General features: G+C 51.7%; 11 protein-coding genes across 11 annotated transcripts; 6 read left to right on the top strand and 5 right to left on the bottom strand.

Annotated features, from left to right (window-relative positions):
* The first annotated feature begins 385 nt into the window (after positions 1 to 385).
* On the top strand, positions 386 to 1,234 carry M431DRAFT_385939 (hypothetical protein). Its single transcript, XM_024914753.1, has one exon. The coding sequence runs from the start codon at positions 603 to 605 to the stop codon at positions 1,197 to 1,199; it is 597 nt and encodes a 198-aa protein (XP_024776430.1). The 5' UTR covers positions 386 to 602; the 3' UTR covers positions 1,200 to 1,234.
* A 35-nt stretch (positions 1,235 to 1,269) lies between these two features.
* Positions 1,270 to 2,901, bottom strand: M431DRAFT_81647 (hypothetical protein; the record flags this gene model as incomplete). The annotated part of the gene is made up of 1 exon (XM_024923063.1): positions 1,270 to 2,901. One exon carries the CDS (start codon positions 2,899 to 2,901, stop codon positions 1,270 to 1,272), a length of 1,632 nt encoding a protein of 543 aa, XP_024776429.1.
* Positions 2,902 to 5,890: 2,989 nt separating this feature from the next.
* M431DRAFT_80372 (hypothetical protein) lies at positions 5,891 to 7,480 on the top strand (the record flags this gene model as incomplete). The annotated part of the gene is made up of 3 exons (XM_024922936.1): positions 5,891 to 6,553; positions 6,611 to 7,272; positions 7,333 to 7,480. The coding sequence occupies 3 exons, from the start codon at positions 5,891 to 5,893 to the stop codon at positions 7,478 to 7,480; spliced, it is 1,473 nt and encodes a 490-aa protein (XP_024776428.1).
* Positions 7,481 to 8,043: 563 nt separating this feature from the next.
* Positions 8,044 to 10,383, bottom strand: M431DRAFT_493222 (hypothetical protein; the record flags this gene model as incomplete). Its single annotated transcript, XM_024917088.1, has 3 exons — positions 8,044 to 10,062; positions 10,092 to 10,200; positions 10,268 to 10,383. The coding sequence occupies 3 exons, from the start codon at positions 10,381 to 10,383 to the stop codon at positions 8,044 to 8,046; spliced, it is 2,244 nt and encodes a 747-aa protein (XP_024776427.1).
* Positions 10,384 to 11,211: 828 nt separating this feature from the next.
* M431DRAFT_493221 (hypothetical protein) lies at positions 11,212 to 12,665 on the top strand (the record flags this gene model as incomplete). The annotated part of the gene is made up of 5 exons (XM_024917087.1): positions 11,212 to 11,329; positions 11,382 to 11,797; positions 11,828 to 11,898; positions 12,299 to 12,428; positions 12,510 to 12,665. 5 exons carry the CDS (start codon positions 11,212 to 11,214, stop codon positions 12,663 to 12,665), a joined length of 891 nt encoding a protein of 296 aa, XP_024776426.1.
* A 173-nt stretch (positions 12,666 to 12,838) lies between these two features.
* M431DRAFT_385827 (hypothetical protein) lies at positions 12,839 to 13,688 on the top strand. Its single transcript, XM_024914751.1, has 4 exons — positions 12,839 to 13,008; positions 13,152 to 13,254; positions 13,355 to 13,491; positions 13,559 to 13,688. Exons 1-4 carry the CDS (start codon positions 12,889 to 12,891, stop codon positions 13,574 to 13,576), a joined length of 378 nt encoding a protein of 125 aa, XP_024776425.1. The 5' UTR covers positions 12,839 to 12,888; the 3' UTR covers positions 13,577 to 13,688.
* M431DRAFT_506506 (hypothetical protein) lies at positions 13,669 to 14,598 on the bottom strand. Its single transcript, XM_024918815.1, has 3 exons — positions 14,491 to 14,598; positions 13,989 to 14,304; positions 13,669 to 13,924 (listed from the first exon to the last, which is right to left on the bottom strand). The coding sequence occupies exons 1-3, from the start codon at positions 14,491 to 14,493 to the stop codon at positions 13,800 to 13,802; spliced, it is 444 nt and encodes a 147-aa protein (XP_024776424.1). The 5' UTR covers positions 14,494 to 14,598; the 3' UTR covers positions 13,669 to 13,799.
* A 148-nt stretch (positions 14,599 to 14,746) lies between these two features.
* On the top strand, positions 14,747 to 15,978 carry M431DRAFT_506505 (hypothetical protein). Its single transcript, XM_024918814.1, has 2 exons — positions 14,747 to 15,281; positions 15,513 to 15,978. The coding sequence occupies exons 1-2, from the start codon at positions 15,149 to 15,151 to the stop codon at positions 15,770 to 15,772; spliced, it is 393 nt and encodes a 130-aa protein (XP_024776423.1). The 5' UTR covers positions 14,747 to 15,148; the 3' UTR covers positions 15,773 to 15,978.
* A 698-nt stretch (positions 15,979 to 16,676) lies between these two features.
* M431DRAFT_81440 (glycosyltransferase family 90 protein) lies at positions 16,677 to 18,338 on the top strand (the record flags this gene model as incomplete). The annotated part of the gene is made up of 2 exons (XM_024923042.1): positions 16,677 to 18,214; positions 18,287 to 18,338. The coding sequence occupies 2 exons, from the start codon at positions 16,677 to 16,679 to the stop codon at positions 18,336 to 18,338; spliced, it is 1,590 nt and encodes a 529-aa protein (XP_024776422.1).
* A 499-nt stretch (positions 18,339 to 18,837) lies between these two features.
* M431DRAFT_480388 (hypothetical protein) lies at positions 18,838 to 20,363 on the bottom strand (the record flags this gene model as incomplete). The annotated part of the gene is made up of 2 exons (XM_024915860.1): positions 18,838 to 20,030; positions 20,093 to 20,363. The coding sequence occupies 2 exons, from the start codon at positions 20,361 to 20,363 to the stop codon at positions 18,838 to 18,840; spliced, it is 1,464 nt and encodes a 487-aa protein (XP_024776421.1).
* Positions 20,364 to 20,748: 385 nt separating this feature from the next.
* M431DRAFT_139259 (hypothetical protein) lies at positions 20,749 to 22,114 on the bottom strand. The gene is made up of 4 exons (XM_024912588.1): positions 21,858 to 22,114; positions 21,663 to 21,780; positions 21,285 to 21,584; positions 20,749 to 21,228 (listed from the first exon to the last, which is right to left on the bottom strand). The coding sequence occupies exons 1-4, from the start codon at positions 21,924 to 21,926 to the stop codon at positions 21,143 to 21,145; spliced, it is 573 nt and encodes a 190-aa protein (XP_024776420.1). The 5' UTR covers positions 21,927 to 22,114; the 3' UTR covers positions 20,749 to 21,142.
* Between the last annotated feature and the right edge of the window lie 85 nt (positions 22,115 to 22,199).

The following is a 22,199-nucleotide window of genomic DNA, read 5'->3' as shown; positions in this document are numbered from 1 at the left end:
AAATCAGGGATCGCCTATCCCGCTGCTCTGGTAATGAGATCGGCAAGGTCGTCCATCCCACCGGTCCCAAAGCTGATTGGAAAGCAAAGGGGCATGTTGGTCTTGGCACGCACTCCCGCCCTTGCGCGTTCGAAAGTGAAGCCCGACAGCCCTGCTCATTGAAGAGCATTATGTCTTTCCCCCAAAAGCTATACTTGGATGTGATAGTATCCCCTGTTGTGTGACAAGCCTTTGGAAATCACCTGGGAACCTTTGAAGACGGCCGTCATCCGCATTTTAACCCACTTAAGCATGGCCCCCCTGCCCATAGGGCAGAACCTCACTCTCATCTCTCGCTCCCACCCTCCATATCAAAATGCCTTTGCGCACTCCGCAGTCCGTGCCGTGCCTCGTAAGCTGGGGGAGAGAGAAGGCAGGCTGACCAACAAATCAGGCACTCCGATGCGGCGTAAGATGGGGCCTCTCCCCCTCCCCAAATTCCAATAACCCCTGGCCGTATTTTTGGCTCCCGTCCCAGCGCAATGGGCCGCCCGGCATCCTGTCAGAACCCGTGTTTCTGACGGGACAGCTTCCACCCTCTTCCCCCTGATTATCATCTTCCTATGGTTACCGCATTGGGGAAGGACAGCTTACCCAGCAGTCTGGAACCGGGATCTGAAAATGATGCGCCGTCGCTAGCTCTTCGCATCGTTGGGTCACTGCTTACGAGTGCCTCTGGTGATTGTGCTTGGTGGTGGAGATGGGAAGTTATTGCGCGCGCTGTTGCCGACGCGAAAACTCATGCCCAGCGTTCTTGTTCTGTATGCCAGCCCTGTTTGCTGACATGTTTCCCCCTGATCGACGGGTTGCCAGACCATGGTATGTATTACTGGATACCGACGGAGTGGCACATCGCGAAACGTGGTCCAGCTTTGCGGGCGATGCTTCTCTCGCACGCCCCCCTTCCAAGCGAAGAAGTTGCCAGACCATGGTATTACTGGATACCAACAGAGTGGTATCGCGAAACGTGGTCCAGCTTGCGGGCGATGCTTCTCGCGTACGCCCCCTCCCAAGCGAACGGGAAGAGAATTGCCCGTGAGCTGCCCCTAAAGATAGCAAGGTCAGTATCAAAGGTAGTAATAACAGCAATTGTACCTTGCAGTAGCAATAACGGCAAAGGAGACCCGAACAACCATGACACGAACTATTGGGGAAGATGAAAGAAAAGATGTCGCTTAGAAATTGATGATGATGCTCTCTGCTCTTGTAATGATGAGATTATGCCCACGTCTATGCCTGAAGTTTCTGTTTCGTCCTTTTCCTCTTGCCGCCAACTTCCCTGCCCTCCTCCATCTCCAGCAACGCCTCCCGCTTCTTCTCGCCGACCACTTTGAGGGCGTCTCGGATCACCCTCGTTTCCAGGTTGACGCCCTCCTCTTCCCAAGCCTCCATCTGCCTGCCCACTCGCTCTTCAATGGCCAAGACCAATTCCACATCTCGTTGGCCCACAAGTGTCACGGCCTCACCTTTGCGGCCCGCACGGGCGGTACGTCCCACTCGATGGATATAGTCATCTGGGTCCCGAGGGATATCGTAGTTGATTACCAGGCTAACTTCTTGGATATCGAGACCACGGGCCGCCACATCCGTGGCCACCAAGATCCTGGCCGCTGATGCGCGGAAGCGCGCTAGGTTATCCGTTCGCTGTCTCTGGGGGAGCTTGGAGTGCAAAGAGGTGACGCGGTGGTCTAATAATCTCAACAGGTGATGAAGATACTCTGCCGTTGATGTACGGTTGCAAAAGATGATGACCGTCTTGTTGACATTGGCCTCAGTGAGAAGGAAGACGTGGAGGTAGTGCTCCTTGTGAGTGATGGGGATCTGCACATGTTTCTGACTTAGAGTTGCCGGGATGGCAAGCATCTGCGTGTCCACCTCACAGACGAAGACGGGCAGCTTTCCAGGTCTCTGTGGAAGATCTTTGAGCGCCCGCACCTCTGGAGTGATAGTGGCTGTGAAGAGAAGCGTCTGTCTTTCGGAAGCAGGAGGCAGTACTGACAAGCACTCCTCAACGTCGGGCAGCATGCTTCCCTTGCCAGCGGCATGTAAAAGACGATCGGCTTCGTCGAGAACCACATAACGTACTCTTCGTAGTCCGCAGATTGTGTCCTCTCCAGATGTTCTGATATGGTCTGCCAGACGTCCAGGGGTCGCAATGATGACGTGTGGTCGTTGAGCCAGTGCAATAGCTTGGGATCGCATGTCGGCACCACCAGTCACAAGAATCATCTTGAGGCTCTGCGGCGATGAAATTGCCTTGAACTGCTCATAGATCTGAAGAGCAAGCTCGCGGGTTGGTGTGAGAATGACGGCAAAGATGGCGGTTGGGTCCTCTGCCCACTTCTGGAGAACGGGAACAGCAAAAGCAACTGTTTTACCCGATCCCGTTCTGCTACCACCAATGCAGTCTCTTCCCTTTAATATCTCCGGTATGCAGCCTTTCTGAATACCAGTTGGTCGTCTGATAGCCATGTTTCCAAGCGACTGGACAAGCCATGGTCGCACATTGAGGGCAGAAAATGTGGTATTGGGGTCGGTCGGTGCAAGAATGGGATTTTGCGATTGCGGTTGCGATATGGCAGCGGCTTTACTGGCAGGCTTGACTTCTCCCTTCTTTTCAGCGCTTCGTTTGATTCGAGATGGCACGGCTATAGAGGCCAGTGGCAGCTGTGGAATTCTGCCACCATCTTCCTCGTCGTCATCGCTCTCATCGACTTCAACTTGAAGCTCGGGAGAGGTGCGGCGCCGTTTGCGGGCAGCGGCACTGTCGAGGTAATCGGACTCATCGGAGGATGTTCCCGCGTTGGAAGAGAGCTCCGGATCCGAAGATCGGTCTTTGTGCGTGACACCTTTGGAGGGCATGCTGGGGGCTTGGAATTGTGCAATTTGTGGATGCACTCCCAGCGTTCTGATGCAAAAAAATTTGGCGATCTACTAACCGCTACCTAGAAAAAAAAAGTTGGAGTTTGGCCATTGGACATGTGGGGCAGCGCGGCCCAGTGGGGTTCGTAGCTCACCGCTTTCCCTGTTTGGTGGCAGCGCATCAGAGATCAACTCCAAAGTATCCATCCAGAGCCGCGTTTAATGTTCTATATGGAGAATTAAAGACATCGCAGTACTACTCTGTAGCCGTCGGAGCCTCATGAATCTATTTTTAAAACAGATGTGCGTCGATTTTTACAGGCGAGATCCACCCGCTTCCGCTTCTCTTCGGTTGCCCGTCAAATGGACGAACCAACCATAGGCTGGGCGCGTAGACGCGCGCTTGGAGAAACGCAAGGCTAAAGGCGCAGCGATGCTTATTGGCTGATCGTCAGCCAGTCTGCAAGCTGCGCCGCACTTGAAACCGCATCAGTCGAGCACCTGTGACCACGTCTGGCGTCTGGGCCAATACGAGCCGCGCAGTGGTTTATTTTAGAAGCCCTCAAATCTTAACTGCAGAAGTTGAGTACGACGCGAGATGCAAGCTGCAGGTCGGTCGAATCCCAAGGTTGACTGCGCTTTTGAAAAGCTTGGCTGCAACGCTGTTTGCCCGTCCTCCTGGACTCGCTGAACCTGTGATGGTTTCTGGGGACAGGGCGCTGCATCTTCATTGGCCCGGCTTTGATGCAGTGTGTCAGACAACAATGCTTAGCATTGATGGGATTTTGGGGGCCCAGAACAACTGCAATGTCGAATGAATGGGATGCCAGCCCACTCCTCGTCCTTCTAGCTGCTTTGCTGCTGCAGGGTGGGCGACCAGTTCCAAAAGGTGGTGGCCACTGGTCTTACATTCCACGTGTCGACGAGTTCGGGACTTTTCCAGCAGGGCTGCTGCTCATGTTTGATTTGAATCCTTGTTGGATTGCCGCGGCTCAGCTGCGCGGACAGGTCAGCGCCCGGCACACCAAGGCTACGTTTCTTTGCCATAGCTCGAGATCAGCGGCCCTTTTGCCGGACGCATTTTGCCATCAGTCTCACCACGGCTGACCTATGCTGCAGACGGATGACGGGAAGACGGCTCAGGGGCGCAAAAGAATTCCAAATGAGCGATTCCCAGACACATGACATGGTGTTGTAGGGTAAGCTAACAGGAGACTTGATGCTTGGGATGAGCTTGATACTGCGCCGCGCCCAACGACCCTGGCTAGTGCTGCCGGCTCGTCTGCCCCATAGGGCCGGCGATGGGAACATGTCGATACATAGGTTGGAACTTTGTTCCAAGTACAGTGTAGTACTCATGCGGATCGCTTGCTTTGATAGGTACGTCGTGCTTCATGCTCTGGGCTCTGCAATTTTCCTTCCGATGCCCCTGGACCATCGTTGGCGACGCTGATAGGCCTCGGCCGTGCCGTCTCTCCGCATCTAGATAGGTACGCCGTGTTGTTAGATAGTAGTCGACTTGGTACTGTACTGATATTACTGGAGGCACAGACACATGATACCTGTAGCACCCGTAATTGCTTCAAGGTTCTACTTGTTTGCCCTCCAGCTCCGTGTTTCCGCGCGCTGATTTGCCCATTTGCTGCTCCCAGCTCATCTCCACGTCCCGAGACGTCGTTTCACCACCGCAAGTCTCAGCAGCAGCCGCGGAAACCGGCTGCCAGCTTCTTTCTGCTCCACCCATCCCTCATCTCCACTGACACGTTAGCGCCGCTTGCTTGGCTGAGCACGAGAGCTCTTGGGGGCCTTTGGGAGCCCTACAGTGCCTGAAGCTCTCCCCGCAGCGCCCCCCAGTGGTGCTTCCTTGCAGCGCCTCCCAAGTGCTACCCAACAGGTTGATGTACCTCTCCGGTGCTTCGACGTTCCATGTTGGCGGGCATTGATCCGCTCCATCCCATCAACTACAGTCTACAGGTACCCGCCCTGTACAGAGCCTCTGCCGCTGGCTGGCCTACAAGGGGCCCATCACCACTATGCGCCATGCACAATGCCACTGACTCCGCTGGCGCGCATATGCCGCTTCAGGTAGGTACATGTAGGTACTTGCGTTGCCGACGCCCAAAATCCCAGGAGCTGTACTCCGTACGGAGTAACCCACCTCGAATCCCTCTGCATCTCGTCCACGTACATGTAGCCCGACTTCTCCCCTACACAATAAAAAAAATCTACTAGACCCCGAGCTGGCCATAAGCTTCACCTTCAGCCAACCTTGAGCCATCGTCTGCATCCCTCGTTTGCCTCTTGCAGTTTCAATTTTTTTTTTATTCTTATTTCTTCTTCTTTGCCTTTGTGCATCTGGCGGCGCTGCCTTTTTTGTCTTGCAACAGACGCTTAAGCCGACTATCCCCTCTCGAGCGTCCCCTCACTCGCCTTCGACCCACGCTGGCACCAATAGACTGTGCATGCGAGCATTCGCCTCCTGCGATTTGAGATATTACTTGCCAACGCATAGCAAGTCGTCTGCCGATATTTGAATTTTCTAGCATCAGCGTCACTCTATTTGAGCGCCCTCTGGCCCTCTCCCTGTCGTCTATTTAGCGCTGCTTTCGTACCGCTGTTGGGACACTCCCTCTTTTTTTCTGCCGTGGCCGATTTTGTACTCTGTACCTTCTTGACCGTTGGGAGTATTTTTTTGAGTACCGCTCCGACCTTCAGCCTCGCAAAGGTCCCCTGCCATCTCACCACCATCAGCAATTCGCTCGTTTGGATATATCGCGACAAACTGCCTTGACCGGCACTGCTCATCATGGCTGACGCAGCCCCTTCACAATCCCAGGGCACCGACCCCGCCGCCCAGCTCGTGAGTTTCATGCACTCTCCGTCTCCTGGGCACACACAAACTAACCGACCTGCTCCGCTGCAGCATCCCGTCTCCTCCTCCTCTTCCGCTCTCCCAACTCCTGCATCAACTCCGATGTCTGTACCGATCATGAACTCTCCCGCACCTCTTCTTCGTCCTGCCATTCCCGGCAACCGGGGCCGTGCTGCTCCTAGATTGGGCCTGGCCATCCCTCCATCACCAAATGCCAAGCCGGTGGGCAACCTGACGATCCAGCCGCCCGCCAGGCCACCCCTACCGACTCTACACCTGGCCACTCCTATGGGGAGCCAGGTCACACCATATGAACAACCTGCGAGGCAGCAGGGAATACAGCCCGGACAGTCTGCTGGCGGTGGCAGCGAGAGCAGTGCGGCGCATTCAAGGTCGGGCAGCTTCGGCCCTCTTGATGGCCGGGCAAGCAACCCCACGTCTGCGGGCTCTCAGTTTTCGGCCCTTTCATTTGCCTCCCAGTTCGGCATCCCTGTAACGCGACCCCAAGGAACCCCGGATCCTGTATCTGCCGTCGGCTCAATGAGAAGCGAAGGAGGTGTTTCCATGGAGCGAGATGGGAGCCTGCAGGGCCTAGAGGGATTTGACCGACTCAGCATTGAGAAAGCAAGGAATGCGGATGTCGAGGATTTGGACGACGAAGGATGGAGAATTGCTAGCTTGGAAAAGCGAATCGTTGAGTTGGGCAACCTCGGCGAAGGTGCAGGAGGAGCGGTCACCAAGGCTATGCTTAAAGGCGGCAAGACTATCTTTGCCCTAAAGGTAAATGATTTCTGAGTATAAATACCATGCTGATGGCGATGCTAATATTACATCTAGGTCATCACTACCAACCCTGATCCTGATGTTAAGAAGCAAATCGTGCGAGAACTGGGTTTCAACAAGGAATGTGCTTCCGATCACATTTGTCGTTACTACGGAGCATTCGTTGATCCCTCCACGGCCACCATTTCCATCGCCATGGAGTTTTGCGAAGGAGGCTCATTAGACAGCATTTACAAAGAGGTGAAGAGGCTAGGAGGCCGTACTGGTGAAAAGGTACTGGGAAAGATTGCCGAAGGTGTTTTGGGCGGCCTTACCTACCTCCACACACGAAGGATCATTCACCGAGACATCAAGCCCTCCAACATCTTGCTTTGCCGTGACGGCTCAGTTAAGCTGTGCGATTTTGGTGTGTCTGGAGATTTCGGAACCAAAGGCGAAGCCAACACCTTTATTGGAACAAGCTACTACATGGCCCCAGAGCGAATTACTGGCCAGTCATACACCATCACTTCAGACGTATGGTCCACGGGAGTCACATTGCTCGAAGTCGCCCAGCACAGGTTTCCCTTCCCTGCAGACGGGACAGAAATGCAGCCTCGTGCGGGTCTCATTGATCTGCTCACGTACATTGTTAGGCAACCCGTACCGAAGCTCAAGGACGAGCCCGACAATGACGTGTACTGGAGCGACAACTTTAAATACTTTATTGAGTGCTGGTATGTTACCTCGTATTCGCTCTGTTTTGAGATTTGTCGCTAACTTTCCGGTTCTTGTAGTTTGGAGAAGACTACCCGCAGAGCCAGCCCCTGGAAAATGTTGGAACACCCGTGGATGCTCGAGATGCGACCCAAGAGGGTCAACATGGTGAAATACCTCTCCTTTGTGTGGGGTTGGGACGAGAAACAGGTCGACAGTTCTCGATGAAGTTTCTGACCCTAAACAACACTTTGGAAACGATACATTGCCATTCATTACGGGTAGACCAGCTGGCTGGCCTCGTCGTATAACTTAGAGCGCAAGGTCGTAACGGCATCACAAATACGAAAAAGAGTAAATGGGCATGTGTGATTATTGGATCAATGACGAGTTTTACCCCACTCATGGAGAGGAATCTGGGCCTGCTGCGGTGGATTTTGCAATAGGTCAGACAACGAGCTTGAAAGCACTTTCAGCAAGAGGAAGAGGAGGAGGAGAACAGCGATTAGGGGGTTGTTCATGCTACATTGTGGAGCTGTCAAATTGGCACCTCTCAACATAAACTTGAATATCAAGCGCTTGCACATAGCGATTCTTCTGATGTTTTTTTCTTACATCATCTTCAATTTTGTCGACATGGCGTTTATATACACGGGATCGTTTTAGTTATCCAAACTATAGCAGAAAGCAGAAGAGAAAAAAAAGATGAAATATGCCAAAAAAGAGGTATCCCTTGTGATAGTCAAAGTACGGTATTCCTACTGTACGCATATGGAGGTGGGTGTTTCCCATTAAGCTGCGTTGGTCTCAGGGGGATCTCCCATGAGTTCTCGGAGCGTGACGGTGGCGTAGGCACTTCTGCCGAGCTGGAACTTGATGACTGCGGCGATTTTGAGCGGCTGGTCTACTTCCATGGCTTCCTCTGCCTTTGGAACTTCTTCAGCCTTGTCGTTGGCAGTTGCGGCATCGTTGGAAGCATCCTCGCTCTGAGTGGCTTCTTTGGAAGCTTGGTCTTCTCCCTCCACCTTGGCTACTTTGCTCGGTCTCGCATCATCGCCTTCTTCGCGAGAGCGCTTGTTGCCACCGCCGGCTCTGCGTGCGGCTCTGATGACGTCCAGGTCGGTAGGGTGCATCTGCTCCTCGTCGCTCACGTACGTCTTGAACTCGACGGCGGGCTTGGCGAGGAACCTGTTCATGAGCTTGCGGTACCGTCCGGGCAAGCTGAACTCGCGGCGCATGCGGCGCATCTTGTGCGGGTCCAGCGCGCCGTTCTCCTCGCGGCCCATGAAGTCCTTGTAGAACTCGCCAATCTCGTTGTCCGGGTAGATGACGTCGTAGCCCGGCGTGGGGAGGACAATGTCGTGCACCGTGTACTTGCCGCTGGACGCCTCTTCCTCGGTCAGGGGTCTGGCGCGCAGGGGCACGTCGTCGTCGTCGTACTCGACTGGGTTGATGATGTCGTCGCCATCCTGGTCCTGGCCGCTGATCTGGGGCGCGGCCTCGGTTTCAACGATTACAAGATCTCCCTTGACAACCTTTTCGCCGTGGAGCTCCCATCGCCTGCTCGCGGCGTGGTTCCACACGTGGGACTGGCACGCGTGGAGGTACATCGATCGTAATCCCCGTGTGATGTGGATGAGGGCGCCGACAAAGTCTCTTCTGGACTGCTTGCCTTGCCTGTTTAGGTGTCGAAGAACGCATACTTCGGCTGAGAACCGCCTGGGCATAATCTCAATGGCCTTTTCGACGTCTTTTTCGGTCTTGAACAGCATGCAGGCAAGGTGGCGACTGTATTCGTCCCTCTTGGCTGGCTCATCGGGGATTCCCTCTGTTTCTGCCTTTTGGGCAATTTCTTCGTCATAGGCAAGGATAGCATTGATAGCACCCTCGTAGTTGTCTCCCAAAATCAGCTTTCCAACTTCATGAGTTCCAATCTGGTGGGTGCCAAATCTCTGGTGGCCAAAATAGTTAATCCAGCCATGCTCGCTCATATGGTCTAATGCAGATTGGACATTGGCACGCATCAAGTCGACTTGCTCAGAAATTGGCTTGGCGCTGGCCTCGCCGACGATTTGACAGTTTTTGATAGTAATGGCAAACTCATTTCCCAGCAGCTCTCCTAGATGGATAGGCTCTGACTTGTACTCGTAGTCGCCCGTTGTTATTCCCCAGAGCTTTCCGTTGATACCTGCGAGGCTTCGATCCCGAGTATATCGCACAGAGCAACGTTGGACTGTAGAAGCACGTCGGTCCTTGGTGCCTGCATAATTGATCACTTGAGGCTTCACCTTGAGAATACGGGCAATCTGGTTGACGGCGTCCATAGTGTCGCGATTGTCTTTGAAGAGCGTAAAGTGAAGATACTCGCCAATCGGCTGGTCGTCTTGCTTGTTCCGGTTGCGATTGCGTCCGCCTCGGCCTCTTTTGCCTCGCTTCATGGGTGCCGAAAAGCTTGCAATGATGGCACCAGCATCGTCCGTGCTAGTCTCTATCCTGGAGTTGAAAATCCGTCGGATTTCCTGATGAATTTCGCCTCTTTTGGACCTGTCATCTACTGGCTCGGAATTAACTGGCTTCTTCTTTTCTGAAGTTTCCACTTGGCTGTCTCTGAACAGCTGGACGAGCTCTTGCGCAAACTTTTCACCGGCCAGGTTGCTGAGAGCAGTGACATCCTCTGCCGGAACCTCTATGATCTCCTTCTCTTGAGGTGTGTCGTTGGCATCATTGGCATCAGCATTACCAGCATTGCTGGTAGGTTCTTGCTGCTCCTTGGGTGTATCGGCTTCTTGCGCTGGAGCAGCATCTGTTGTCTGCGCAACCGGTCAGCTCCATCTATAGCAACATTCCAGAGATCATTTACCTGCTTCACTTGACCATTCAGCCCAATCTTGTGCAGATGCACAACGACTCCGTCTTTCCCAATCTCATTGACTTGGAAATCTGAGAATCTATAATAGCATTAGCGAAATCATTGATCCTACTCTCTCATCTTGGGGACTTTGAAGAAGCGCGTACCTCACGCGCAAATCGCCCACCCATGGGAATCGCAGTGGCGTTGCGCGCTGCGTAATGCCTATTGATTTGGCGTGAGACGCACTCTGGCGCACATTGTAATGCGCTTGGTCACTCATGATAATGCTGATGCAGCAACAGAGGCGTGAATCAATTGAGTTGAGCCTCACTATCTGAAATTCTCACCAACATTCCCAGATTATTTGGGTCGTGTGGGGCGCATTTTTCCGGCAATAATGACTCTTCAGAGTGAGTTTGGTAGGCGGTGAAACCGATAGCGCATATGAATTCTTACTCTGAATCCAAAAAGGTAGGCGGTGGAGACAACGATACTACATAACCTGCGAAATGACATTGTTGAAACCATGAGAAGATCTATAATATATTTCCCATTAATTATTAATAATTTGGATCAATAAACGTTAATTGTTTGTTAAAGATATCAAATGGAGCAATGGAGACTTGCTAGCGAATGGGAAAGTAGGTATTTTGCAGAGCACCTTCTTCGGAATAAAAGTGTACCTACTACACACAGAAAGAACCGCCCTGCTCACTTAACACCTCCATACCTTAAGTTTCTACTATTCACTTGTTTTCAATATTTTATCGAGTCGGCTCGTACAATAGTCGGGACGCTTTAATAGCTTCAAGACGCATCTAAACCTAGTCATCATGTTGATCCTCCAATAATTCACATTTGCTTTCCATCTCATATCTCATTATCCTCACCAGTACTCATAAAAATCACAATTCAAGATACATATAACTACTAAAGATATCGTTTACCCTGCTCTCTCTCTCTCGCTGTGTGTATATGGCCAAAATCATCGAACGGACACATGATGGGCTCTTGTGTCGACATTTTATCTCTCCTGTGACATTTTGTGTGAAGCATCAGGCTGGAAGTCAAGTACGGTTCATCAACCTAGAGGCACATTTTCGGTAAGATGCCTCGGCGGTTAAGATGGATTCTTCCAGCTATTCGATTTGCGACCGACTCGCGGCAATCTTATAAAATCTCAAGTTCAGACTCAGACTTGGAGGAAAAAAGACTTGAGCAACCAGGTATGTCTTCGCTAAGGAGGCTTGTTCATTTTGCTTCTCTCATCGTGCTTAGATCTATATGGCGCCCTATGGTCAACTGGTTTGCTTGACTCTAGCAACAAGCGGTTGAACGAGCCAAAATTGTTAGAACTATCAGATGACATTCGATCTCACCTTGTTGAAGATGCTTCGCTAGGTCCCAGAGCCGGGGTCGTCAAGAGAGCTCTTCGCGAGTTGGTGAGAGACGAGAGCAGTATCATGCCAACCATGGATTTTGCGATAATCCAAAATGCTCGACTGGATAAACTTCTCTCTGATATACTGACGTTGGGACATCAGCAAGCCTCGTCCCATCCCCGACCTCGGATTGATGTAGTCATGGCTGAGAGACTGCAGAGGCTATGGATGGCTAGATTTCGCGAAAAATACTTCAACATTGATCAGATCCGACATCAAAATTTGTCAAGCACTGGTATTCTGAAAGACGTCGTTTTCAACAACATAGCCTCAGATGGCTAGGAGCTATGGCAGGCGAAGAAGTGTAGGACCCTGTCGGAGCTTGAGTGGAATCTCCAGTTCAAACCAGGGCAGTAAGCTTCACCGGACCGGAAGCCCTCGGCAATCCAACGTACTGACATCGTTTACCAGTTAGTGGCTAAATCTGGCATGTGCGCACCGAGATGGCATTGTAGGAAGCATCATCGAGACCCCAACAAAAGGCAAATACGGGGCTGCTGCGCTTCCGTTACTCACTGGCCGAGAAGAGGTACTGCCCTCGGGAACAGTTCGCTACATGCGAGAAGCAAAGCTGTCGGAAACACACGTCTCCTTGATATCCTGCGTTGGTACCCAAATACGGATCCTTAGAGGTCATCGACTCAGGAGCCCACTCTCCCCGAAGGCTGGCATACGATATGACGGACTGTAAATATTCATTTTCCTTTCATTTGATAAAAGGTAATTTGCCACGGTTGCTGACCAATTTTGTAGGTATATCATCCGGCGATACAGTCATAAGCAGAATTTACAGACTCGCCTGCATCGAACCGTCATCACATTGGAGAGAATCCCCGGCCAGCCGAACATAGCAGACCTTGCCAAAGTGCCTCGCCCCTCGCAAGTGGACGATTGGTTGCTGTTTGAGAAATTCGAAGGCGAGATGATTCGACAACACCATGGCGAACAAAGCTTCCTGGACTAGAAATTGATGAAGGCACAAGAACGCATGGAGCGGCGACAATGGAAACGCGCTCTCGAGGTTGGCGCTGCTTTGACGACGGCCCGACATGCAAGATACAGCTACGGAATGCGTGACATGGGGCTCAAGGAAGATACCCAGGATAACCCAAATCATTAGAGCATTCTGTTTGCTCCCTTCTTATGAAATGCGAGAGGCATTGTTGGCGCAACACCACGTTGTCACAATTTTTTTTTTGTCGGACGAGGTTTTGGCTTCCTGCTAAAAGCCGGGGCCTGATAACTTTGTATTTTGGAGGGGCTTTCCCGACGGCGGGGCTCATCAAATCGACAAACTTCACTCATACAACTATTGGCCGATTCACTTACACAAGACCTAAACGATGGGCAAGAACGATAAAAAATCCGGCGATAAAGGCGGCGGCAAGGGAAAAGGCGCTGAGGCCAAAGAAGGAGGAGGCAAGGCAAAGGGAGCGATGTCTATCAACGTTCGTCACATTCTGGTATGTCTAAAGAGCTTGAATTGCGCTGAGATCATTTGTGAATGAATACGGGCTTTACTCTTTCTGCCCTTTCGAAATCTCCAATGACCAACTATTCCCGGATTGAAGCCAGAAATATGTAATGAGATACTGATGACGAAAAGTGCGAAAAACATGCTAGGAAAGAAGAGGCTTTGCTGAAGCTGAGCGAGGGTGTCAAATTTGACGAGGTGGCACGGGCCTATTCAGAAGACAAAGCACGACAAGGTATTCAAAATCGCCCTTTTCCTTTTCATTCTCCGGCATCTTATCAAATGGCATTACTCTGGAGATGGGTTGCTGATAACTTTCTTTCTGTTCGCGGCAGGGGGTTCTCTAGGTTGGAAGATTAAAGGGAGCCTGGATCCTACGTTTGAAGAAGTTGCCTTTTCTTTGGAGCCGAGCACTACGAGCAATCCTAAAATTGGAGAGGCCAAGACTCCGTTTGGCTATCACATCATCATGGTAAGTTTTGAACGGGTATTCCCCTTGCTGCGCATTTTTGGGACTTGGTTCATAACGGGTTTTATAGGTCGAGGGGCGGAAATAAAAAATGGGCAACCGCATGTTTTTCAGAGAGCATTAGTGTGCAAAAAAGAGCCAGCAATATCAGATGATTCTTTAAATTCCTTTTTTATTTTTCCCGTCATGCAAGTTGGCCATGATACAAGGCCTAGAGTACAACCCTAAAGAAAGTCGTTTTTTTTCACGCGTCCTGAAAAGAAACCAAGACCGCACCTCTATAACCCCTTAAATCAACGCCGTCCATGCCCTTACTGGGAAGTCTGGAAGTAGTTCAGGATGATAGAACGCTCCTGAGACTCCTCACCCCAGTCCTTAACAACGACGCAAGAGCAGTTGACGACCTTGCGGGCGTTACCCTCACGGTCCAGAACGCCTAAAACAGTGTAAGTAAATTGTCTTCCCCCCATTCTCTTCGTTTTCGTCGGGAAATCACATACAAAGACCGGCCCACTCGCCGAGCTGCTTGCCATCGGGAACCTTGATGAGAGGAATCTTGTGCTCATTGCAGAGAGCAATGACCAGCTTCTTGTAGGCCTCCTCCTCGCAGTTCTCGTTCAGGACGCACATGTGAGCCTGGCGACGGTCAAGAGCCTTGGAGGCTTCTCGGAGACCGCGGGCGAGACCGTCGTGCATGAGAGCGAGCTTGAGAACACCCTTGAGGGCGTCCAGAACGGACATCTGGCCCTTGGGGGCATCTCCGGAAACTTCAACCTCCTCGGCGACCTCGGGGGCGTTGTTCTCTTCTACGTCCGACTTTTGCAAACATTCCCTGGTTAGCGCTGCGTTTCCCAATCGTCAAGGGGGGGTATTTTCGCAATCGACAAGGACCGGCGAGGGGCTCATTTTCTTTCGTGCATGTGCATTCGCATGGCGGGAAAAATAAAGAGCGTCCATCATTCCGACGTTGGCGATTCGCGAAATCCAGGTGAGAAAACTCACCATCTTGATTGTTGTTCTCGTCGGGCGATCCTCGAAGATTAATTGACGTGTAAAGAATTAGTGACGGGGTTTTTGCGTCGTGCGCGACAAGTGGTAGTAGAGATTGAGGATCACGGGGATTTGCCGAAATCAAGGTAACCGAGTGTGCCAAGAGTGCGTACCCTTAGGGCATTTTTACGCGCACGGACCACCAGGGCACACAACGCACCACCCGAGTGCGGGCCCCATACCAGCGCCCGATTTTTTTTTCCCATCTCGGCGTTGCAGCTCCACGACCTCACTTCAATCATCAGTCAAACTCCAAACGAGGTATGTATGGCCTTGGTCACCGCTGACGGCGATTCGGACCTGGCAGGATGACGCCTTTTATCGTGGCTGGGGACAGCAATCGTAGACGCCGGCCCCGATGAGCGACAATGAACGCGCGATGATGCATCATAATCATGCGGTTTTCTGTTTGGCACACAAGGCTTTGGCTGGCGTTTCTCGATACGCTGCTTCCCCTTCGGCAATGAGCGGGCTGAACCCTCGTCGACGGATCGCTGAGGGCACTCTCCACGCTTATGGGCCACTCCGAGTCTAACATGTGTTTCCCCTGTGGCAGATACCTCATTTCCAACTCCGACTTGAGAATCTCCTTTTCATCAATACCGCCAAGATGGTCCGCACTTCCGTTCTCCACGACGCCCTCAACTCCATCAACAATGCCGAGAAGGCCGGCAAGCGTCAGGTCCTGATCCGACCTAGCTCCAAGGTCATTGTCAAGTTCCTCCAGGTCATGCAGCGCCACGGTATGTTGGACGATTGATGTTTTTTTTTATCCTATTGCTTTTGCGCGACACCATTTCCCTTGCCTTCATTCGGCATGATAACTAGGGCTACGATCGATACCGCACCACGGTCCAGCCCCTATAAGTTGCCGATATATTATCCTGCGGTAGATTTTCTTTAGATTTCTATGCCTATTTTCACGTTTCAAATCGCCTGAGGTCTTCCGCAACATCGCTAATACATTTCTTCAGGCTACATTGGCGAGTTCGAGGAGGTCGATGACCACCGCTCCGGCAAGATTGTCGTCCAGCTGAACGGCCGTCTCAACAAGACTGGTGTCATCTCCCCCCGCTACAACGTCCGCCTGGCCGACCTCGAGAAGTGGGTCGTCAAGCTGCTGCCTGCCCGTCAGTTCGGCTATGTCATCCTGACCACCTCTGCTGGTATCATGGACCACGAGGAGGCCCGACGAAAGCACGTTGCCGGCAAGATCATCGGCTTCTTCTACTAAAAAATTGGCGGAGAGAGGAATGAAAAAAAGTGAATTTGCGGCATTCTCGGCGTTCCAATGGTGGTCGCGGTGACGGTAATCAGCATCCTTCTGATTTACACTGGGATAGTCACCCTTTAGCTTAGCGTACACTGGCAATAAATCACAGATGAGAAAGCCCAATTTTACTTGAACCATTCGTTACCCAGTGCTCCTCAATTTTTGCCATGTGATGGATATATACATCTCAATCTCTTTTAACTCTGGAAATCATCTCTAGCCAGTTATATGGCGAATCCCCCTTATGTAATAAATCGGTAAGCCTGGCGCCACTAGCAAATCCCCACCAACAAAGCTGGACATGTGCCTGAATGGGTTGCCGTCGCCACCTGTGGAAAGTAAACAAATCCCGTCTTGTCTTGTTTTGCTTAGCCCGAGGGCATTGCAATGGTTTTATCAATTTTGGATTATTGAATCGCCGAAATTTTGTTCATCTATGCCATTCTCTTGAGGCCGGGAATTTTGTGGTTCTTTTCTTCGCTCTGGCTATTCTTGGGGTGGTGATGCGATTGTCTCATTTCTGCTGAGCAGTTGGCTTTCAACGCCAGATTTCAAGATGCGGCGGTGCACGTATCTTCTGGCCGTGACGGTTTTGTTATTATGTATCTGCGCGTATTCTATTCTTGATATTGTGACCAATAGCTTCAATGCCGAGGATTATCCCCCTATACTGCCTCCGAAGCCGCAGAAGCAGCATCAACAGCCGCTACAAGAACCCCCCTCATCACCATCAACACCAACAAAATCAACAAAATCAAGCCCCGCCTCTCAAGGTCCGGTAACATGGGAGAACTTGCCCGTTATAACAGGCGGGCCACAGCCAAAGAAAGCTCCCGATGCAACATCACATCCAATCATCCATCTCATGAAAGATGCGCAGCATGAGTTTGCAGAGGTCAAGAAGCGACAGTCCAAGTCCCTCAAGGAGGCCGTCAAAGAGTATCGCAGGCGATATGGCATCCCTCCACCTCCACATTTTGACAAATGGTACAACTTTGCCGTAAGCAATAACGTACAGTTGATTGATGAGTTTGACATGATTCATGACATGATGACGCCTTTTTGGGGACTGCAGCCGCAGACGATTCGCGCAAGGGTGACGGAGGCGCTTGGGTATGATAATGGGCTGCTTGGAGTTGCCATACGAGATCACGGCATCACGCATATGGATCATGGGTATGAGTGGCAGAAGAATGCGACAAAGGGCATGATGGAACAGTTTATACAGTACCTGCCGGACATGGACTTGGCTTTCAACATTCACGATGAGCCTCGTGTCGTGGTTCCTCATGACGATCTGATTCGGCTTGTGAACAAGGCCAAAGATAAGAACATGCCCATGTTGAATGGGGAGAAGAAGCTCGTCAATCAATTCTCAGCAAAGCCATCTGATCTCAGCGACGGCAAAAGGTTCAAAGAGACGAAGCTCTCGAGGTTCAACACGATTCAATATCAATCTACTTGGGCAGACTCCCGCATGTCCTGTCCTCCCGACAGCCAGGCAAGGATCCTTGAAGACGAGCGTGCCGACGATCTGAGCAGATACGGCATCAGCGATCTTGCTTTTGTGTACAACACAACCGCCATGTCCGACATTTGTCTCACGCCATCCCTCAGCTCGACATACGGCTTTTTCGATCGTCCAAACTCGTTCAAAATCACCCATGATCTGCTCCCCATCTTCTCACAATCCAAGATCTCATCCTACGGCGACATCATCTATCCCTCCCCGTGGTACTGGTACAAGAAAGTCGCCTACAACGAAACCAACGACATGCCGTGGGAAGACAAAGAGAGCAAGCTCTACTGGCGTGGCTCCACCACCGGAGGCTACAGTCGCAACGGCGGCTGGAGGAGACACCATCGCCAACACTTTGTGCAGAAGATCAATTCCAAAGAGCAAGCCAAGGTCATGGCCAACAGCGGCACCGTCGAGAGCCCCAAGTGGATGGCCAAGGAGGTCCCGCGCGGGGACTACCAGGAGCTCATCGACGTGCACTTTTCGCACGTCGGACAATGCGACCCCGGCGACTGCGAGGCGCAAAAGGAGTTTTTCGATGTGGTTGATCCTGTTGACCAGCAGGATGCTTGGGGATACAAGTATCTGGTCGACATTGATGGGAATGCCTTTTCTGGCAGGTTCTACGCTTTCTTGCAGAGTCAGAGCTTGACTTTTAAACTCGCCCTGTTTCGCGAATGGCACAACGAGTGGCTCAAGCCGTGGGTGCACTACGTCCCGCTGAGTCTTCAAGGAGATGACTGGCTTGAAGCAGTACGCTTCATCGATCAAGACACCAAGGGGTCTTCCCAAGGGCAAAAGATCGCAAAGGATAGCCGTGAGTGGGCGAATCAGGCGATTAGGAAGGAAGATATGGAGGTGTGGTTTTTCAGATTGCTGTTAGAGTGAGTCTGCCTATGCCCGCTTCCTCTTTTTAGGAGTGCATAATGGATGATGTTGCTAACGAAAAGTTGCAGATACGGACGGGTGATTGACGACAATAGAGAAAATCTTGGATTTGAGATATGATGGAGCGGGCATGGATGGGAGGAAATAAAGCAGGCATCACTGGGCGTTTATATGAAATGATACCATTGTTTACTACTACTACTATAAATATTGATTGCATCATGAATTGGGCAAATCGCTGAACGAACACGACGCAGTTGTACATTCGCTCGTTGGCATATATCACTATAGCATACTATGAATGAATTTTCTTACTTCTTTACTTGCTCATTTCTCAGTCCGACACATTGACCACTCGAAAAGGCAACGCATTTTCATTACTGTCCATCTATATACCTGATGAAAACCCCAGTGTGCAAACCCAACTACTCCCTGGCCACCAATCCTGCACGTTCATTTTCCTTGTCTTCGATGCTCTCCGAAAAAAGCGAAGTTAATCGCTTTCGAAGATTCAAATTATCAAAAGACCAAAAGAGATTAGTTAAAAAAAGGAAACTCCTCCGTTCATTTAACACAGACTGGTAAATACGACCACAACGCCATCCACCACCAGCTAAGCTCAATCCTCATCATCATCCTCATCACCTTCAGCGTCATGGTCCGCAGAAGGAGACCGGTCCTGTCCTCCAACCGGGCTTGAAGCACCATTACGCTCGGCCTCTTCGCCATCGGCATCGACATCAGCCTCCTCAATGGACTGCTCCACATGTTGCTGCTCATCACCGCCCTCGTCCTGCTCCCATCCAAGAGGATGCCGTGAGTACATCTTCATGGCGCTCCTCATCTCCTCCGTGGGATCATCAACGGTAAGATCCAGCTGGTCGACCACTTGCGCCTCGTCGTCCTCAGAAAGACCATAGTTTGTGCGCGCAATGTTCTTGGTACGCTGGGGCCTGATGGTTGATTTTTGCATGATGGGGTAGTAGTACATGGCCTTTTGCTTGGGGAAGGTCTCGTCATCGTTGAAAGCGAGAATAATTTCGTCTTCGTACTTGGTTGGGTGATCGAGCTCCGTCTCCTGAGCCGTCTCATACGCCCTGATCCTGTTAAACTGAAAGTAGCCACCCGTGTCGGCCTTGTGGGTGTACAGGTCTTCATCATCATGGCTGGGGTCATCAACGTCAAACTTGCGGCGGAAGCGGTCCGCATCAGCACGAGTCTGGCCAAGGTAGAAGTCGTAGTTCATCAGGTTGGCCGGCTTGGGGTTGTTGGCGGGATCCTGCGCGTAGGCTTCCATAGCTGCTTCAAGAGCCGCTTCCTCGGCGGGCGTGCGGTCTATCGGCCTGAACAAACCGCTGCGGAGACGATTATCATACTCGTTGGAGCTCGAGACGGGGTTCGTGAGGAATTTGATGGTGACATAAGCACCGGAGTCGGGGAACGCGTCCAGGTCGGGCAGCAGGGGCACCGCTTCGACGAGCTTGAGGTGCTTTTTGGAAGGATGCTTGACACGCTTGGGGTCCTTGAGATCTTGTTCCGCAAGCTCGAAGCCCTTGTCGATCTTGCGTTTGATGACCTGGGGTGAGTCGGCGGCTGCTTCTGGGCGTTTGACTGGTCGTCGATTCTTGGCCAACAGCGCTCTAGGATGATTCGCCTCGAATCGTTTCGGCACCAGGGACGAGATGTATTCTGTTCGGCGGAGGAAGGAGACGTTTGCTTCGGCGACCTTGGGCTTACCAAGGGCCGCAATAGGTCTCAGGAGGGCTCGATCGTGAGGGTGGATGGCTAATGGCTGTGATGATGCTTGGATTGCTACAGGCACGTCCCCCAGGTCAGATTGGTTCAAGCTTGAATAACCAGCAAGTCACACTCACATCGTTCATCTCCATCAAACACGCCTGGCATGCCCACCAGATCAAGTGGCATACCCAGCTCTGCATCGGCCTCAATGTTCAGCGGCTGTTCTCGCGCCAGACGTGATGCAAACCCAGGCGTCGTGTACTGGCCGCTCGCGAGGCCGGTGTTGGGGATATCGAGCAGCTTCGGGGGATTCGGCGGCGGAGGCAGGGCATTGGAGAAGCGGATTCGCGCAATGAAGTCCTGGTGAATCATGCGCTCGCCTGAGCGAGCTCCCGAGGACGACATCTTGGCCCTTGTCCCCTTTCCCTACTCGCTCCTGGTCGGTCGAATCAATGGAGCAGATGCTGCAAATGAGGCTGTAAATAAATGAAGCGCTCGAGAGGCTCCGGCGTACAGGCGCTCAATTGCTGCTCCGATGGGCGATTGAAAGGCGTGGCCAAGTGTCGGTAATGATGGAGGGAAAAAAAAGAATCGCGCGCCGCACCTGAGAGGCGAGGCTGTCAAATCTGAGTGTAGCCTCTGCACAGGCTCCCCACCACGCGACTTTGGCTTGCTGCAGAGGCCGAACAGCAGCAATTTTCGAACCGAATCAATGAATCAAACATGAAAAATAAAAAATAAAAATGAAGATGAAAATAAAAATCGAAGTGAGTAAGTAAAATCACAAATTGCCCATCAGCTAGGCGTACAAAACTATTTCATTAAATTAAGTATAGGTAGCTAGCTCTCTATGAGAGTTTCGTCTCCACAACCTGGTTCCCATGCGGTTTCGTATCAGTCATCCGTAGTCTAACCCATCCGTCTACGCCTTTTAAGGATTCAATGACAGGCCCTCGTTTGCTGCTTTTATAAATAAGGAAAATTCTCCTTCAAAGACCCGTCATTCGCCGCACATGCATCTTTTACATGAGCCCACAAAGGCGCATTGATACGTGCCCGTAGGCAGCTGCAATCTGTCACACACGGCTCAAGCCAACCAATTTGAAATAAATCTGCATTCCCAGTATTCATTTCGAGTCCCCGGGACAGAGACTTCGTCTCCACGCGGTTATTGGCGAGTCTGCTTACGATCGGTCCTTGGCGTAGGACTTCTTGCCAATGGTAAAGGGGACGTAGCGATACTTGATCATGTGTTGGATCTGGCGGCGCACTAGAAACGATTGGTTAGCAGAGTGATGATAGGCACAGGATTTGAGGGCTTCATACTCGTGAGGACAAAGAGGATCAACCAATACATGACCAAGACGGGCCAGAACACGGGAACGTCAAAGATGGCGAACCAAGTGCAGACAAAGGAGATGCCGATGGCTCTCGTGGCCCAGTACCAGAACTTGAACTCGGGGAGGCGTCTGATGAAGGGCTTGAATTCCTCGTCTTGCTTGGTGGGGAGGGTTCCAACAGAGCCATCCTCCATTTCGCTATCCAGGGCATCGCTCGAGGGGTCGAACTTGGGCTGAAGGAAGGCCAGGAAAAGGTTCAAGAGGTAGATTCCAAGGGCGTATGCGACTGCGTGGCACAAGAAAGCGTTAGTATCTGCTGATTCATTTCTTCTTCTCCTCTGCTTTCGTTGCAACAGAGACTTACCAATGTACCATCCTTGCGCGACGAAAATGCGCAGGAAGAAGAGAAGCAAGGCCACGGCAGTGCCGATCCATCGGTACATGACATACGGAGTTGACTGGTCCAGAATCGCTTGGTATTGCTAGCCATAGTTAGCACATCAGCGGCTCCAGGAAGACAGGATGAAGCGAAATAAAAGCCAAAGTCGCGAGCACCTACTCTCTGGATCCTGGTGGTGTGGGCTGTAACAGCCGCGAAAGGGGTCTGTTCGGGCTCCGGCGCATCCATATTGAAGGCTGTAGCACAATTGCAACGTCTTGGATCAAGCTGGAGTAGAATGTAGATGAAAGACAAAGTCAGCGGGTTGCCGCACTAACAATCGCAGGCCCGGCGTTCGAAATGGGGAAACGAGGTTATGGACAGCAAAGGGTCGATTTATCGCGAGGCGAGATGGTTTGGCGTGGGGCGCTGGCCAGCATGTGCTTTGCGTACGCTTTGATTGAAATTCAGCCACGTAAGGCTTGACCCCTGGCCGCTAAGGCGGAGGCCGCCGGTGTTTTG

Source organism: Trichoderma harzianum (assembly GCF_003025095.1).
Source record: "Trichoderma harzianum CBS 226.95 unplaced genomic scaffold M431scaffold_4, whole genome shotgun sequence".
Taxonomy (NCBI): domain Eukaryota; kingdom Fungi; phylum Ascomycota; class Sordariomycetes; order Hypocreales; family Hypocreaceae; genus Trichoderma; species Trichoderma harzianum.
The sequence above is the reverse complement of the archived record's forward strand: the minus strand, read 5'-3'. Positions and strand labels throughout refer to the sequence as shown.